This window comes from Petaurus breviceps, unplaced genomic scaffold, assembly GCF_028583685.1.
Source record: "Petaurus breviceps papuanus isolate PSGF00001 unplaced genomic scaffold, PetGlider_PUasm1.0 90881, whole genome shotgun sequence".
NCBI classification, from domain to species: domain Eukaryota; kingdom Metazoa; phylum Chordata; class Mammalia; order Diprotodontia; family Petauridae; genus Petaurus; species Petaurus breviceps.
Genome location: NW_027187369.1, coordinates 9,767,711 through 9,787,213, shown reverse-complemented (window position 1 = coordinate 9,787,213; position 19,503 = coordinate 9,767,711). Strand labels below are relative to the sequence as shown.

Sequence of the window (19,503 nt, the reverse complement as noted above, 5' to 3'; positions counted from 1 at the left end):
ACCTAATTGGAAAAAAATCCTTTAGAAACATAATCATCCCCTAGGCTGCACAAAAGTGAAAGTAGTATTATTATGTCCATTTTATAGACTGTGAAACTCAAAATCCTAGAATGTCAGAGTGGAAGATGGTTTTTAGAGATCATCAAACTCAATCACCAAGGCTGAGCACAGTTTCAAGTACACAGTAGGCACTCAATAAATGCTTGTTCATTGGTTGCTTTTAGAAAGAAAGAAGGGGCAGCAAGGTGGCACAGTGAATAGAGTGCTGGCCCTGGAGTCAGGAGGACCTGAGTTCAAATCTGCTAATTGTTTTCCTGCTATTGACCATCCTTGCAAGCCTGGTCTAAATCCAGCTTGGGCATAGTGAATTATTTTTTGGATAGATTTCCATAGTCGTTTTACCAGGATTTCATTTAACATTTGAGAATTGGTATTCATTAATTATATTCCACTATATAGTTCTTTCTTTGCTCTATCTTTCCTTGGCTTAGATATTAGAACTCTATTTGTCACCTAAAAGGAGTTTGACAGAGTATTTTTTCAAATTTGGAGAATGATTTGTATAGCATGAGTACTGTTTTTTTAAACATTTGATAGAATTCTCTTGTAAGTCCAGGGACAAGGGGTAGGGGTTTTTTGTTTTATTTTTTAATTAAATTTATTTACTTTTCGTTTACAACATTCAGTTCCACAATCCCTTCAGTTCCAAATTTTCTCCCCTTCCCTCCATGTCGGCTTGCAATCTGATATAGGTTTTACAAATACCTTCACATTAAACATTTGTCAAATCGTAAAGAAGAATTACAACCAATGGATTGAGCAATGAGAAAGAAGGAACAAAACAAAACAAAGAAGAGAGAGAGCTGGTAGTTTGCTTCAATCTGCATTCAGATTCTGTAGTTCTTCCTCTGGATATGGATAGCCCTTTCCATCATGAGTCTTTTGGAGTTGTCTTATAACCTTGCATTGTTGAGAGGAGCCCAGTCTATCAAAGTTACTTGTCATATATATGATGTATCTGTAATTGTGTACAAAGTTCTCCTGGTTCTGCTCTCCTCACTCAGCATCAGTTTATATAAGTCTCTCCAGATTATTATGAAGTCTGTTCCTCATTTCTTATAGCACAATAGTATTCCATTACATTCATATACTACAACTTGTTTAGCCGTTCCCCAATTGATGGACATCCCCCTCATTTCCAATTCTTTGCCACCACAAAAAAACTGCTAAAAATGTTTTTGTACATATGGGTCCTTCTCCTACTTGAATGATTTCTTTGGGATATAGCCCTAGAAGTTGTATTGCTGGGTCAAAGGGGATGAATTTATTTTGCAGAAGACAAAGAGATATGGAAAATGTATGGAGAACCCAATAAAATGTTCCAAATGAAATTAACATATACATGTTGATTCAATGACTTCAGTGCAACTGTAGGCATATGGAGGAATGTGTGTGTGTGTGTGTGTGTGTACACACACACACACACACACACAGATTATTTTCATCAAGAAGAGATTTTGAATATGCTAGGCATGATTAAGATGAAATAACATCACAAAAATTAAATTGACCATATGTTAATAAACCAGAAAAGAGTAGTTACTGATGTGAGACTGATTTCTGAATCCTGTCTGTAGATAGCTATACTTCACTTGTGAAAACAAAGATCTGAATCAAACAACAAAACTAAAACATCTCCAATCTAATTTATTTAACTGATCAAAGTACAATGCAAAGAATGGTTAAAGGAACAGACATTGATCTGTACTATCACCATTACCTATGGAAGATCAAGCTGATGTGAAATACTCACTAGAAGGAAACTGGTAGAGCCTAAAAACTCTCAGCCAGCACATACTTGATTTCTTTGTCAAGTGGAAAGATAAGGCACCTGAGGGCAATACTGTATTAGAATAAAACTCATTTTCAGGAGAGGGTGATAGAAAATTTTGAACAAATATCATATTACAAAATAGAATGAATGAGTAGAGACAAAAATATGTTTATAGAAAGCTTGATGTGAGATCCATTTGAGCCCCAAATCAAAAAAGCCCTTATCCAAAATGCATTTAAGAATGAGGCTAGAAGGATGACAAATAAAAAGTTGAAAATATTTCTTAAGACTTGTACAGCAAACTATTTTCTTGATCATTGACAGTGGAGCTATCAAACACGGTGTATTGAAGATTGTGAATCTTAGCTACTCTAAGATCACAATCCTCAATAGGCTGCATGAAGAAGTAGAAAAAACATTCAAGAAAACAAAACCAGGTGGACTCTGGACCAAGTAATAATAATACCAATAACAACAACAACATTTATACGGTACTTTAAGATTTCCAAAACACTTGACATGTGTTATGTCATTTGGACCTCACCACAATCCTATAAAGCAAGTGCAAGTATTATCTCCATTTTATAGATGAGGAAATCTAAGATGAGATAAGAGAAATAACTTGCCCGGGGTCACATATACAGAATAAATATATGTATCAGGCTTGAAATTCAGATTTTTCTGACTCCAAGTTCAGTACTCTATCTACCACATATAGGATATGAGATATACAGAGAGAATATCCATGCTGGAGAAAACACTGTTTTGAGGACACTGAAGGAAGGATTGTCAAGGTCTCAAAGAGTAAATGATATTGAACAACTATCAACAATCCAAGCTGTTGGGTAAGGGTGAGGTTGAAACCATCCCTCCCCATCTTAGCCCAATTACCTCGGTGAGAACGTCTCAATCACTCACTGACAGGCTAAAGACTAACCATGAAAAGTTCATCAAATTGGAATAATACTGTACTAGAATCATGTTTGGATAGGTTGGGGAGACTTGGCCATGCCCCAAGGGTCCTCTATAAATTATCCAGCTAGTTAGGCCTGGCCTTAGCCTTGGCCAAGTCTCTTTCCCTCCTTGCCCCCTTCCCAGAAATGGTCCTGCCAGTTTCTAACAGTCAGGGGTGGGGAACCTGTGACCTTAAGGCCATACCCTAACCTATTCTAAGATGTCAAACTTGCCATCTTCCCACTGATGTCCTAGAGGGATCCCTAGATCCTCTGATGTCTGTGTATGTGTTAGCAGCTAAGAACAGACTATCTGTAGATTCGTGGCTTGAAAAGGAGCCCAGTAAAGAGACTAACATGCCAAAGAAGGAGTTACTGAGTGCCATATGAGTGGGAGAAAAGAGCTACTAGCAACCAGAAGCTTTCACTTAACCTCCTTTGTCACTTGTGCTCCTTAGACTGGAATCTGCTTTTCCTGGGACTCTGTGTGTACTTGTGGGAGAGTGTGCCAAGACCTCTAGAGAGGGAGATGTTTTATACCTTCTGTTCTTTCTATACCACCTCAATGGATACCCCTTTCTAAAAACTATATAAAGCTGACTAAAATGATTCCCAACTGATCCTCTTGGGGTGGGGAAATAAATACAAGATAGAGCTCAAAATGATGGCCTTCAAGAATCACTCATGGTTCCTTAGGGGTACCCTTTCACCTCTGAAGGTGGAGAAATAGCTTTGTTTCTGTATATGAGACTCTTCTGTGAGAGTGGGAATTTGGAAGGGATCCTCAGAGATTATGTAGGCTATACTACTCTATTAAAAAAAAGATGATTGAAAAACTTTTAATAACTATCAATTCCTGTGCTTGCTTTATCTCTATAAGATCTTTGAGAATAATGTATATACATATTAAAAGTATCCTTAATGAAAATATGATATGGAGGCAGGCATGCTTTTACAAATCACATTTTACAGTCACACATCTACTAAAAGGTAGAGAGAAATAGATTCCACCATGTTTATTGTTCATTGATTATATTTTTAAAAGCATTGATTTGGTAGAGTAAAATACTGCCTTAAAGGCTCTTTAGCCTGAGGTGTTTCCCCTGCATACTTTAAAAGCACACACAATTCCTCAAAAGGAATAGCAGACTTAAGGTTTGATTTCTAAAGGAAACATAAGACAGAGAGATGTATAGTCACCAAAGGCTTTTGACACTATCATGGAGGATTTTCTGGTCCAAGGTCCAAATGGAAGATTCCTTATAGATGGCGAAGGCCTCCAGATGCTCCTGTTGGCGGATAACACTGTGCTGATTGCATCAATTCCTGGAATGCTGCAGAGCCTCCCAAATGAAATCCATAATCGCTCAAAAGATTTTGGACTAACTATCCACACAGGAAGAATGTCTATTGTCCGCACTATAATGATATACAGTTGGATGGACAGCCTCAAAAAAACCAGTCTGTGTGCTTCTATGGCAGACACTGCTGATCCCAGAATTGACTTGGAGAGAGTGGGTGGGATTCCATTTGGGAAATGTAATGCTTTCAATGACCTTGGCCTTTTCCCTGAAACAAATGCTTATCTTTATAACACCAGTATTCTTCCCATGATACCTGTAAATCATGGGGTGCCACATTGTCTGAAAACTCAAAATTGTGGGTCACCCAAAGGGTAATGGAAAAGCGCATGGTGAGCATAAGTAACTAGGCTAGAGCAAATCAGCAACAACCAATTGCTTGTAATAAGTAGCATAAAATGTGTCATCAAAGCGAGGGGTGACTGGGAAAGGAGATAGACCAGTCATAGAGGAAAAGCAAGGGATAACAGGAGAGCAGCCTGCATGCTACATGGATTCCCGTGTGATGGAAGATGAGACATCACGTAGATGGACCCTAGCACTTCCATAAAAGATCAGGCAACCAGTACTTCCTACGGGCAAAATGCTGTACTGGGTGCTGGCAATGAAAAGACAAAAGTGAAGTGTTCCTACCATCAAGGAGCTTAAAATATAGCTGGGGAACCAAGATGTATATATTTAGAGATACAAAATAATAGGAGCAGGGAGGTGGTGTTAGCAGCTGAGAATTCAATGAGGTAGAAGTGAGGAAAGAGTATGTACATTGTAGTCCTGAGGTCCAGTCTATACAAAGGCATATAGAGGTGAGATGAAATCTTCTGTAAGGACCAAAGAGAAGATCAGTTCGACTGGATCACAGAATGAGAGAAGGGGATGTCCTTCTGATGTCCACTGAGGCTGGAAAGATAGTTGGGGACAAGCTTGTAAAGAGCTCTAAATTCTCCAAAGAGAAATCTCTATTTGGGTCTAAAAGTAATAAGGAGACACTATGGTTTTTTGCTCAGAGGAGTGGCATGATCAAAGCTGTACTTGAGGAAAATCACTTTGGCAGTTGTGTGAAGGATGGATTAGAAAGTGGAGAGACTTTGAGGCTGGGGAACCAATTAGAAAGATTTTGTAATAATCCAGGAAAGAAGTAATAAAGGCCCCAACTAGGGTAGTGGCTGTATGGAGGGCAAGAGACATATTCAATGGGTGCTGTGGAGGTAGAAAGGATTAGCTATGCAAGATGCTAGAGAGTGAAGAGCCAAAGATGGTGCTTAGATGGTATGAGACACAAGGTCATGGACAGGAGTTACACAAGATGCAAAGGCATGAGGGCTGGTGGTCATCATTTGTACCACTGGAGGTACCATCCTACTTCATCCATTTTCACCTAGGCTATTGCAGTAACATCCTAGCTGGTCTTCCTGCTGCCAGCCTTTCCCCTTGGTGATCTATCCTCTGTGCTCTACCTGAATCATCTTCCCAGTGCTTCACTCTGATCATGGAGCTCCCCTGTGCCAAACCTTCAGTGACTCTCTCGCCTAAAGTATAAACTCCTGACTCTAGCATTCGAGGCCCTTTACAATCTGGAGCCAAGCTAACTGTCTAGTCTTATATCGTACTTATCCCCTTCACATATTAACAGCCAAATGGGACCACTCTCTGCCCCGTTTCCTCACTCTGCTCCCTCCCTGTTTTTGTTGACACCATTTCTTGTGCTTAGAATGAGCTACCCCTGCCCCAGGGTTTATTTTTGACAGCACTACCTCCTTTCAAGGCCCAGCTCAGGTTGGCCTTTTCTGACAAATGCCACTTCTGCCCTCCTGAAAGTAATCTCTCCCTCTTCCAATTTCTCATCATGTTTTACCTGGATTTCTCTTTTGCATTTACTTCATTCTGCCTTTCATCAAAGTTATTCATGTGCCTTTCCCCCAGTTTCCTATCTTTAGCACCTTGTACAGGGTGTTGAACATGATAGGCCCTTAATACTGATTGAATGTGGTGAATTGAGCAAAAGTCATCCAAGGTAATTGATCAAGTGGAAGGCTCAAGAAAAGTGATTTTCATCTCTCTCACTCTAAATTTCCTTCTCACATCCCTGTGTATTTTATGGGACAGATATTTATTTACAGACACTTCTTTGCATATGTTTCAACTCTGTATTAAGAGACATCAAGTATAGGTCAGGGAAGTAGGAAGGGGAACAGAATTTGGGTACGTTGTGAATCAAAGTCAGTAGCTGAAGGTGGGGCCAGATGGGAACATGGTTGGGTGTAGGCAGCCTTCTCGCTGTCACCATATGGAGATGTAACCACTTTCTAGGCCCCTTCCTCACAATAAGTAAATACCTCTGCAGATGCCTTTGTGGGGGCAGGCCATCTTCCTTTTTTAACTAGCAAGGATGATTTCCTCAGGCACACGCATACACATGTGCTTCCTACAGTTTCCTAGCCCAAGTGTATGGCCTGGCAGCTGAGCTTACCTCAGGCTATGTTAAAAGAGACCTATGTCTCCCCTGGACTATTGCAATAGTCTCCTTAACTGGTCTCCCTGCTTATAGACTCTCCAATCCATCCTCCACAACGCTGCCAAGATAATATTCCTAAAGCTTAGGTCCAACAAACCAAGAACCTTCAGTATCTCCCAGCTTCCTCAGCTTGGCATATGAAGTCCCTCAGAATCTGGCGCCAGCCTGCCCTTCCAGATATATGTATATTTATTTGCAGTCTAGTCAAATTGGCCTACTTGCTAATTTCCATTGCTCATGCCTAGAACATTCTTCTTTCTCACCTCTGCTTACTTTAGTGGTCGGTTCATGGGCCATCTCCTACAGGAAGTCTCTGGAGATCCTTTGTTTTCCCTCTCATAATCTTTTCTTGACTAACCTGCTTCCTTGTTGTAGCCCCAGGACAATGGAAGTTGCTTGAGGTCAGAGGCTGTTTTCAGGTGTTTGTCTAGCACAGTGCTTTGGAACATGCAAAGTATTTACTAAATGGCCTTGGGAGTTGAATTGGAGTCTGTACTTGGCCCTGGTGATCAGTTTGTTCCCTCCCAACCCCATTCTAGGAAAAACATTGAAAAACTGGAAAGCATCCAGAGGAGAGTGGCTAAGATAAGGAAGGGACTAGAGACCAGGTCCTACAAGGCTCAATGAAAAGAACTGAGAAAGAAAAGACATATATAAGATCTTATGACATGATTGTGCATGGGAAGTGGGGGGAGGGGAGGTACAAGTGTTGTCTTCAAGTATTTGAAGGGCTGGCACGTGGAAGAAGGATTAGATTCGTTCAATTTATCTCCAAAGGGAAGAACCCAGAGCAAAGAGTGGACATTGGAAACAGACAACATTCAACTGCATGTAGGGAAAAATATCCTGATAATCAGCACAGTTAGTAAAAGGGCAACCTTGGAGTGAGGAAGACCTGAGTTTCATTCTTGTCCTGGATACACCCTGACTGTGGGACCACGGGGAGGTGGCGTAACCTCTAAGACTACAGTCTACATTTGAGCTACTCATCTGCATTGGCGGAGGGAGTTTCCACACTGGGAGTTCTTCCATACCAATGAAATGCTGGTACTGACCCCCAAAAATTGAAATGAAAGGCATCTAAAAGCAGAATGGTGGTAATTGTTTACCCTTCACTGAAGGATGGGCAGCAAAAACCAGATGGCCATTGTTGGGATGATCTAGAGGAGATCCCTCCTGAAGTATGGGTTGGGCTAGAAGGTCCCTGAAGATCCCTTCCCTTTCTGAGATTCTTTGATGCCCTGAGGGGAATTTGCCTTTCCTCTAACTCACTGTGCAACCTTGAGGAAGACCTTCTTCCTGTCCAAGAAAGTGACTCCTCTGTATTATGAGACTCTCCATCTTGACAGTCCATCTCTGAGGTCTATTCTAGCTCTGACAGGAAATTCTGGGCTCATTTCCCTGTGAGTGTTCCTCTTTGAAGTATGGGGAATGCCAATGTTGCCTTCTTACCCCTTTGCCATGAAAGCTCCATTGAGCTAGAACAGCTCACCCTGCTTCCAACTGGGTGCTTTGGATCAAGAGGGACAGTCCCCAGAGGCAGGTCCCTTTTGTGGAAGCCCTTGCTGATTCATACACCCTGTAAGCGATTGTGGCATAAAAAGCTAGGTTGAATGGAGTCAAGTCAAAACATTTGTTTTCCATTAGGCTGTACGGCTTCGATACAAACAGTGAAGTATGTGTTTACATTGCCATGGACATGGAAAGCTAGGCCCTGCAAACACTCCTCGGAGGTTGCATAAACCTGAGCATCTAAACATTTCCAAAACAGTGTTGGAAGCCCAGCTTAATGGCTTTGAAATGAACCTAAATTCCACATAGTTTAAAAAAAGCCAAGCCATAGCTGAGCTAGATGGGCTCAAACTAAGTCCTTAAAACATGTTTGCAAACCTATTTGATTGTTTATCTTGTTTTATCTTCATTGTTTTTTAAGCAAGAGATTTTAATTTAAGAAGGCAGCTGAACAGCAAAATCAAAACAACCTCTCAATCCCCTCCCCCCCAAAACCTACCACTAATGGATCTTAGCTTTCCTATTAGAAGGGCCCTTAGAAATTATCATTTCCATCCCCCTGTAATGTTACCTATGAGGAAACTGAAGTCAAGAAGAGAGGGGAAGATTCGGCCTAAGTGCCAAATAGAAATCAGCAGAATGCACGTTCAGATCCGGGCCCTCTGACTCCCAATCTCTCCCCCACTAGGTCCTCACTGGTGGCTCAGAAAAGGCTTAATCTTGAAGTCTGAGTAGGCTTGAGACAGAGGATCTGGTCATTCCAGAGGGGGAGGACAATGGGAACCATGTCCCAAATGATGGAAGGAGTATGGGAGGTTCAATGAACAGACCAGTTGGCTGGAATAGCAAGAGGGGGGCAGGGTGAAGTAAGTTTGGAAGGGCAGACCAAAGCCAGGGAAAGGACTTGGGAGGAGTAAAGCGCCATTAGCAGTTTGGAAGCAGGGGAGTAATATGAAAGTGATATAGCAGACAGAAGAATTTGAGAGAAATATGCAGGATAGATTGGAGGGAATAGAAATTGGGCTCAGCTCAGGGAGATAGGCTAGCAGTCTCTTCCAGTGCCTCATGTGCAGGGAAATTGGTATGAGGAGTTGTTGATTAGGACCTTCTCTAGAATCACACGTGTAATACTGGAGTGGGTGTATTGTAATTATCTGCCTTGCTGCCTTGTCTCCCAACTAAGCTAGGATTTCCGTAGGAGCTGGGGCTAGGCTGTAGATAATCCTTCTATTTCCCCGATTGCTAATATACAGCTCTCTGTACACAGTAGGTGACTAATATATATGTTTAATTGAATTATTCTGTGTCCTAGCCTCTCAACTAGGGAGGCAGAAAGACGTAGGAAAAAGAGCGAAATCAGCTGTGACCCTAGGCACCTCATTTCATTTCTCTCAGCCCCAGTTTCCTCGGCTTTAAAATGGGGCTAATAATAACACCAACGTCACAGGGTTGTTGTGATGTTCAACTGAGGTAACAATATACAAAATGCTTGGCAAACCTGAAAGCATTTTAGGACTGTAATGGTTGTATTGTTGTTCTCATCATTATTATTACATTGTGGTATAAACTGCAACTTGTGATTGCATTGCCATGTGATAACTCCCTCAACCCCTGTCGAGGGGAAGTTATGGTCTGAGACTCACACCCAGAGACTTCATGTTCATTTGAACATATTTGAACAACATATCTCTGACCAGAACATTGAGAATTTGCCTTAGCTGACTGACAGAAATGGTACAGAGTGCCATCATGTCTTTAATTCTTGCACAGAGATGGCTGCTTCTCCATGGAAGGAGTTGAAGGTAAAGAGAAAAATTTGGGAATGAATTCAATGCTCTTCTGATTCAACTGGGCAAGCACTTATTATGCCAAGCCCTATGCTAGGTTCAATGATTTGCCCAGGATCATGCAGTTTGTCAAGAGGCAGGATTTGAACCTAGGCTTTCTTGATCCCAAGGCTAGCCTGCTGCCTGACTGTGAGATTGTGATAATAACTCCCACTTCTATACTCTTTCAAGGTTTAGAAAGCCCTTTTATCATAAAAATTCCAAGTGTTTGGAGGGATTTTCTTATCTTTAGTTTCTACCTAAGGAAACTGAGAGTCAGTGAAGGGAAGAGGCTTGACTTGGCCCCTCCTTAAGCTCATGTCTTCCAGCCCCTAAGCCTCAAACTCTTTCCAGCACACCAAGCTGCTTCTGCTTAAGGACTGGCAACCTGCCTTCTAGTGCTAATCACAGTTAGGTGCTGGTAGACTGACTGATGACCCCTCAACATTATTCACAGGGATGTCCTTAGTGCCATCCTTTAAGGGGAGAAAAAAGATGAAGTAAAATGGTCATAGGATGTTGGTCCTCAAACTTCCTGATTGTAAGACTCTGCTAGGGGATCCCTTGTGGATTACATGCTGCCCCCCTATTTCCATTATAAAAAACCCAAACCATCCCCAGGGCCAAGGCCCTGTGCATCATCTTCCAGTGTCTTGAGTTTTGTCCATTTCATACTATAGCAGGGAATGCAAGGCACTTAGAAATGTAAAGAATTTGGCCATCTGGCAAACCTTTCTTAAAACTGCTCTGAGGGGGTGGCTAGGTGGCACAGTGAATAGAGCACCAGCCCTGGAGTCAGGAGGATCTGAGTTCAAATCTGATCTCAGACACTTGTGTTTATTTTGTATACATTTTGCATTATTTTGTATTACCAATGTATGGGTGGTTTCCTTCAAGTCAAATGTAAGCTTTTTGAGGGCAAATACTGCTTTGTTTTTGTCTTTGGAGCCTTAGTATCTAGCACAGAGCCTGGCATAATCAATGCTTGTTAAGTTGAATCAGAAGTGAATCACATTAATTCCAAATTAGTCTCTTTACCTAAGATTCCTATTTTGACTCCTTCCATGGAGAAGCAGCCATCCCTGTACAAGAATTAAAGATATGATGGCACTCTGTACTGTTTCTGCGAGTCAGCTAAGGCAAATTCTCAATGTCCTGGTCAGAGATATGGTCTACATCTGTTCAAATGAACACGCAGTCTCTGAGTGTGCTCATTTGTTAACTCAACAAAGCAGTGTAAGGGCATGCTGTCATGGACAAGATACTTGGACGGGGAAAACAAAGAAGAGACTGGAAATTGTACTCTTTCATGTGTATATGAATGTACATGAAAATGAATATATGAGAGAAGGGATAATCCAATTGTCCTCTGCCCTGGTCAGACCACATATAGATACTGCCAAGCTAGAGAATTCTCAGAAGGCAGCAAAAAGAACAATGAGGGGACAGGACACCAGCAAGAATCTGTTGAAGGAGCTGGTTAGCCTTAGAGAAAAGATGACTTGGGGGTATCAATCTGACCTCTAATCATGATTATCTTTGTGACCTGGGGCAAGTCACTTGACCTCCCTAGACCTCCATTTCCTCAACTGCAGAATGAGAGGGTTGGATTAAATGGCCTCTGAGACCTCTTCCAGCTCTGACTCTACAATCCTATGATAAGTGACTTTATGTAACTAAAGAGCTGTCATGTGTAAGATGCATTAAACTTTGTATGCTTGTCCCTAGAGGATAGAAGTAAGGACAATGGATGGAAGTTACAGAGAAGTAAGTAAATCTGTCCTTGATGTCGAAACTTCCTAGAAATCAGAACTGTCCCAAACAAAGACTGGACAGCATCTTTTTAGTTACATTATATAGAAGCTTCTTAAAATATACATTATTGATAGCTTTGGATTTTCCATCATCTTTATTCCCCAATAAATTCATCCCTTGTCTCTCCTAGAGAGCCATCCCTTAATATAAAAAGGAGAAAAAAAAATTGTTTGGCAAAATGAACTACCACACCAACCAAGTTCAACATTGTGTGCAGTATCCTGTGTCCAAATACTCCCAACATCTACAAGCTTGGTCATTTGGATTTTTTTACGCTTTTTGTTATTCTTTGCACTGACATTGTTAGAGTCATTATTCCCATTGTTTTCCTGGTTCTGCTTACTTCATGATGCATTGGTTCATCTAAGTCTTCCCATGTTTCTCTAGATTCTTGAGATTTGTTGTTTGTATAGTGCAGTGAGTTATATTTCATTACATTCACGTACAAAAATTTATTTATCTATTTCTCAGTCCTTGGGCATCTATTTTGTTCTTAGTTCTTTAGTACTATAAAAAGGGATAATGTAGATATTTTTATGTAGAAAGGAGGGTCTTTCTTTTTCTGTTTTACTTTCTTGGGGTATCTGCCTAGCAATGGGATCTCTGGGTATAAAGAGGTGTCTTACTCAAGCACAGGTTAGATTAGATAGCTCTGAAATTCAATGCTTCTATGTCATTTTCTTTCAGATCCTAAAAAGCATGGCAATATTGAGGCGGGTCTCAGATAAGAATCGTGAGGAAGAAGTTGAAAGTGGGGACTGTGATGATGAAGATGACTGTGGCCGAGGCTCTGGTGATGAAGGGCTAAGAGTGAAGACTCAGCTCCGCTTCTTAGCAGGTAAGCACCAAGAAACATTGAATTGAGCTGTTTCTTTCCACACTTGGCCCCAGACACACAAGGCTAATACTGGAGCCAGTGGATAGAAAAAGGAAACTTCCAAGTTAAGTCTATTCCACCTTTCCCTCCCCACTATGTTTTGAATGAACAGATTCCAAATGTAGCTTTTCTTGTCCTTTTTTCCCCCTTTTTCCAACAAAAGTGGCCTTAATGAACTGACAGTCTGTCCTCAACAACGTATTTGGGTAGATCTTATATTAAAAGGAGAGAAAGGCGCAAGAGTATGAGGACAGGCCAATTTTAAGATCGATTGAGGAGCTACAACCAGTAAGCCAAGTAGTTGATGATGCCTACATTTGTTGATTAGAAATATTATTATTTTAAAATAATTTTTTACTACGATCTTGACAAATAACAATAATCAAATAGATGAATTTCATCACAACTTCAAGGAACAGCTGGTTCCTTGGCATGGGGCCTCCCTCCCCTGACACAGATCAGATCGTAAAGAGTTTTATGACTTACTACCATGGAAAAATAGCTCATTACCTCGTGACCAGTTTTCCAGTGATGAAACTCTGATGTTTTAGGGGTTTCTGGCCCCTCCCAGTACATCTGCCTCCCCTTCATCCTCAGCTTAATGTATCTGCTTTGAACACTTCTTTAAGGCTGTTTGTCTCAACTGTCCAAATTGCAAGCTGCATCACTGTAGTTATAGCTATGTTTTTACATCATAATATTTCATCACATTAATAGATCATAATTTTTTCAGCCATTCTCTTATTGGAAATCGAGGGTATTTGCAAAGTTTTGCTCTGATATAGCAGTAGTGAATAATTTTGTAAAAAATCCATTCTTTTTTCCTCTTTATGATGTTTTGGGGATAAGGCTCTAGCAATTAAATCACTGGCTTAAAAGGTATGAGGGGAGGGGCGGCCAGTTGGCGCAGTGAGTAAGAGCATCAGCCCCAGAGTCGGGAGACCTGGGTTCAGTTTTGGCCTCAGATATTTAACACCCACACAAAATAACTGGCCATGTAATCTTGAGCAAGTTGCTTAACCCCGATTGCTTTAAAAAAAAAAAAAGGTATGAGGGGGTGGCTAGCTGGTGCAGTGAATAGAGCACCGGCCCTGGAGTCAGGAGGAGGACCTGGTTTTGGATCTGGCCTCAGACACTTAACACAAAAACTAGCAGTGTGACTTTGGACAAGTCACTTAACCCTAATTGCCCTCCAAAAGAAAATAAAAGGTATGAGGAATTCAGTAATCCTTATTGCTGTCCAAAATATTGGCACTTGTTTATGGTCCCACCGACAACATGTTAGAGGAATTGTTTCCTGATAGGCATGGTATCACTGGACTTTTCCCCCCAATTTCTCCATTCTAGTGAGTGTAAATATTATCTTAAGGTTGTCTTGATAGTTATTTCTACAATATTAAGAGCTGTTTTTAATATAGTTGTTAGCATTTTATATTTTTTTTGCAAATTATCTGTTTATATCCTTTAATCACTGCTTCATTAGAGACTATATATTATTAAATTTATAGATTATGTAGCAGTTCCATATAAATTGTGGATGTCAGAAACCAGATTGATTTCAATTATTTTTTTCCAATATTTTCTTTGCTTTTAAGTTTAAGGAGATTGCTTTTTATTGTGTGAAATCCTTTTAGTCTTTACACAATCAGAGCTATGATTTTGTTTTAAGTGATTTCTTTTTAAAAATGATTCCTTTTTATTATTCATTTAGCAATAATCATGAATAATGCATGAACATTTCAGTATATAGGAAACAAATAAGGGACTGTACATAAGTCTGTGAATTTCTGCTACATTTTTAGAGTATATATTAGTTTTAATACAATAGTAACACAATTGCCATGATTGTGTCCCCTTCTGAGCTTCATTTTTCTTTATACTTTAAAATGCTCTTTTTGATGCTCTTCACTTGCAATGACTACCCCATTAGCACATCCCCATCCCTGTGTGTCCCTCCAAATACAAGTCCTACCTTAACAAACCAGTATATTCAATCAAAATCATTCAGCACACCGCACACAGCACAACAGGCTTCCTTCTCAACTTTCTGCTGTCATTCCTTGTTCTGCTCAGCTCTCTCTGCTTCATTTCATATAAGTCTGCTAAGATTTCTTTAACATGACACAATAGTATCCTTTTATATTGAGAGATCACAACTGGTTCTGTCATTCTCTAGCCAATGATCTCTTTTATTGGTTTGATCAATTCTATGCAATTCAGCAAGTATTTGGTAAGTGTCTGTTATGCCTGCTATGTGTCAGGCACTTACCAAATGATCCCTGGCTATAAGGAACTTGTGTTCTATTGAGGGGAAGCAACATGTACATATAGAAATAAACACAAAAGACCAAAGAAAATACAAATAAAAAAGATGCCTCTCCCCACCCTGGTTGAAAGAAGCACACTATTTCTTTTTTCTTCCTGGTTTTTCATGATTATGTATGTATATAAATGTAAATCTATATGTGTTGAGATCACTGATTCTGTGAGATTTATTGTGATGTGTGTCTGGCAGCATGGATCTAAAGGCATTGGGAGTTTTTCCTTGAGGGAGGCAAGGGGGTTCAAGTTTTTTTTCCTGCATCTCTAATTAAATACTGATTCCATTCTTCATTGGTTTTTGAGTGTGGGCTTATCAAACACTAATCTTTTCTATTACCTGGGTTCTATCTCTGAATTCCCTAGTCTGTTCTGCTGATCGATTTCTCGGGCTTTTTTCCAGCCACAGACAGTTTTCTAATTACCTGCTAGTGCTGGGCTCCTTCGGCTGCTCTTCTTTGTCTTGGTTCTTAATATTCCTGTCCGGTATTTTCCCATATTAATTTTCTCGTGACTTTATCAAATTCTGTGAAATAATCTGTTCATATGTTGATGGATACTACTGCTGCATTAAAGGTAAGTTAGTTTAGAAAATATTGCCTCTTTTACATTTGCCCAACCTCACTACAAGTAAGTGACATTGCTCCGTTTGTTAGATTCTTACTTTTTGTAAAAATCATTCATAAGTTGTCTTTGTCTATGTCTCTTGTATGTCTTGACAAGTTAACATCCAAATGCTTGATATTTCTCTTTCACAATAAGGGAATAAGCATTCATACAGTGCCTACTATGTGTCAGGCACTAGGCTAAGTGCTTTTTCCAAATATTATCTCATTTGATCCTCACAACTCTGTGAGGCAAGATTTATTATTATTCCCATTTTACAGATGAGGGAACTGAGGCAAACAGGTTAAGTGACTTGTCCGGGATCACACCACTAGCAAGTGTGTAAGACCAGATCTTCCTCACTCTGGGCCCAGTGTTCCATCCACTGTACCATCAGCTGCCTCAGATCAGTTTCTCTTGATTCTTGGTAGTGGTACATGGAAATTCAGAGGACTTTTTATGACTTTCTGTTATGTCTTGTTACTTTACTGAAGTAACTTATTAACTCTATTTTTTTTGTTGACTGTTTTGGGTTTTCTAGGTACACAATGATGTTGTTTATCCATAGAGCTATTTAACTTTTCAGGCTTTATTGCTATTACTGAGCTTTTTAAAACTATATTAAATAAGAAGAGAGAGTACAGATGTCACTGTTTAAAACCTGTTTTTAATGGAAATGCTTTGTGTTTCCCTACTGTGAACACTATTAGTTCATGGTTTCAGACATATACTTCTGAAAAATCATATTATTAAAAAATCCTTCTAGTCTTATGTTTAAAAAATTTTCCTAATGTAATTTTATTTTTTAATTTATTTTTTTGTTACATTTTAAGTTCCAAGCCATCTCCTTCCTTCCCTCCCCACCCCAAACTAGAGAAGGCCACCATTTGACACATATATGTGTATGTATTATATTTACATATGTAACTATACTAAGCATGCTTCTATTTATCAGTTTTTTTCTCTGGGGTTAGATATCATCTTCCTTCATAGGTTCTTTGTAGCTGATTTGAATATTTATAATACTTAGAATAGCTTGGTCGTTCAGTTATTCTTCAAACAATATTGTTCCTGTATCCAATATTGTCTTGATTCTGTTCATTTCACTCTTTGTTGTTTCATGCGTGTCTTTCCACATTCTTCTAAAATCACCCTGCTCAGGGGGCAGGTAGGTGGCACAGTGAGTAGAGCACTGGCCCTGGAGTCAGGAGGACCTGAGTTCAAATCCAGCCTCAGACACTTAACACTTACTAGCCTTGTGACCTCGGGCAAGTCACTTAACCCGAATTACCCAACCTTCCCTCTCCAAAAGGCCAAAATAATTAAAAAAAAACAATAAAATCAACCTGCTTATCATTTCTTACAACAACAGAAGCATTTAGAGAGAGAGTTTTTCCTCTGATTACCACTTTTTCTGCATCCCATAGGTTTTGGTATGTTGTCTCATTATTATTATTCTGTTTAATAAAATTACTTATTGCTTCTGTGACTTGTTCTTTAACCCACTCATTCTTTAAGATAAAGTAATTTAGTCTCCAATCGATTTTTAAGCTGTGTTTCCATGGTCCTTTATTAAATGTAATTTTATTGCATTATGATCTGAAAAGGATATATTTCGTATTTATGCTTTTCTGCATTTAACTATAAAGGTTTTATGCCCTAATTTATGGTCCGTTTTTGTAAAGGTACTGTGTACCACTAAGAAAAAATGTATTCCCCCTTTTTTTTTAAGCAGTTGGGGTTAAGTAACTTACTCAAGGTTACACGGCCAGTTATTTTTGTGTAGGTGCCGAGTATCTGAGGCCAGAACCAATCCCGGGTCTCCCAACACTGGGGCCCACGTTCTTACTCACTGGGCCACCTGGCCACCTCTAGTGTATTCCTTTCTATTCTCATTCAGTTCTCTTTGAATATCTAGCTTATTTAAGATTCTGTTCATCTAAACTTCTTTCTTATTTATTTCTGGGTTAGATTTATCTGCTTCTGAGAGGGGAAAGTTCTCCCTGATCTACACTCCTTTTTTAATTTGTTTATTTGTCCTAGTTCCTTGTTTTATTTTAAAATTTATGAAATAAAACAAGCATTTCCATAACAAAGTATAATAAAGAATGTGATTGCAGATGAAACTGCAAATCTATTTAGCACAACTTGCTGTTCCTTTTAAATATGTAATAAAGTTTCTATTTTTTCTTCCCTCCACCCCAGAGGTGGTTACCATTAGATAGGTAACATGTAAAATTATTCTATATGTATTTCTGTAATAATCATTTTGACTATTATAAAAACCAAAATTAACTATGAAGGACATATGAAGAAAGATGCTCTCTGGATTCACAGACCACTCTTTCTAAGGAGTTTGACAACAAGGTTTTATCTTGCCGTTATCCACAAAAGTTCGACTTCCATCTTTATAAACTTTATCTTATAGCACATATACTAGATCCCATTCCCCTCCTGTTCCAACAAGCATATTGCATCCTCCAACATTTCTCAAACCACCTCCACCCCCTGCCATTTTAACTTCTCTTTGTAAACTAGTTTCTTCTAAAACGTGTCTGTCTCCTCTATTCTTTTTTCCCCTTTAAAAAAAATTATTTATTTATTTTTTACTTTTCAACATTCATTTCCACAAGATTTTGAGTTACAATTTTTTCTCCCCATCTTTCTCCTACCCCCACTCCAAAATAGTAAGCCTACTGAATACCCCTTCTCCCAATCTGCCCTCTCTTTGTCCCCCCAAACCCCCCTTTACTTTCTTGTAGGGCAAGATGGATTTCTATACCCCATTGCCTGTATATCTTATTTCACAGTTGCATGTAAATAAACAATTTTTAACATTTGTTTTTAACTCTTTGAGTTCCAGATTCTTTCCCTTCTTCCCTCCTCACCCACCCCCACTGGGAAGACAAGCAATTCAATACAGGTTGTACATGATCTACACTCCTTGTAAGAGTTCCTCCCTTATCCTCTGCCCTTGCCTCCAACTTCTTAATCTGCACACCCTTCTAGATGTACATGTTATTCCCTCTTTAACCCAGTTATGATGAGAATAAGATTCTAGGGGCAACTAGGTGGTACAGCGGATAGAACAACAGCCTTGAGTCAGGAGGACCTGGCTTCAAATCTGGCCTCAGATACTTTTAACACTTACTAGCTGTGGGACCTTGGCTAAGCCACTTAACCCCAACTGCCTTGCCTTTTCCCCTCCAAAAAGACCAAAAAAAAGAGAGAGAATAAGATTCTAACACTACTAGCCCTCTGCCTTCTAGTTACTTTTAATGTTTTCTTCAGGTCAAGGAGAAAATGAAGAAACTTAATGATGATGTTCCTGTGAGTTTTCATTTTGGGGTCTCTTTCAGGCAGTGGTTGGTGGATTTTTAATTTTTTTTTCAAAATTTTATTTTAGACTCAAATGCCAGAACACAAATAGAGAATAGAGAAAAGAAACAAAAACATATCATGAACTTAAATATTGGAACTTAAATACAAAGTTAGAAAGAAAAAAGCGTGCCATGTGCATAGCAGAGCAGAAGAGAGGATTCAAAATATGTAACAATAAATTTTCATTTCAAGAAAGCCTGCATGATAAATAATACTCATGTTGAGAATTGTCCATCTTTGCTTCCTTGTGAGTTTTCTTTTGTTCTCTGCTGTGCTCTTTTTTACTTTGTTCTTTTTTCCCCCTCCCTCCAACCCACCCCAGAAGGTCATAGTAAAGTTTAGATATATGTCTCTATAGGTATAAATATATACATACCATCCCCTACCCCCTCAGAAGGCTAAAATAAAGCTTAAATATGTTTCTCCATAACTATATACATACATATATACACATATATTTTCCCAAACCTACTCTGCTCCTGATTTTTGTTTTTATGTCTATGTGTA

The 19,503-nt window shown here is 39.4% G+C and overlaps 1 protein-coding gene across 1 annotated transcript in view; it reads left to right on the top strand.

Moving 5' to 3' along the window:
- Nucleotides 1–19,503, top strand: part of LOC138150679 (glypican-3-like) — a 309,958-nt gene that overhangs the window by 183,173 nt on the left and 107,282 nt on the right. The window contains exon 4 of the mRNA XM_069074102.1: nucleotides 12,501–12,651. Within this exon, the coding sequence (XP_068930203.1) occupies nucleotides 12,501–12,651 (151 nt within the window). The remainder of the gene's footprint in view (nucleotides 1–12,500; nucleotides 12,652–19,503) is intronic.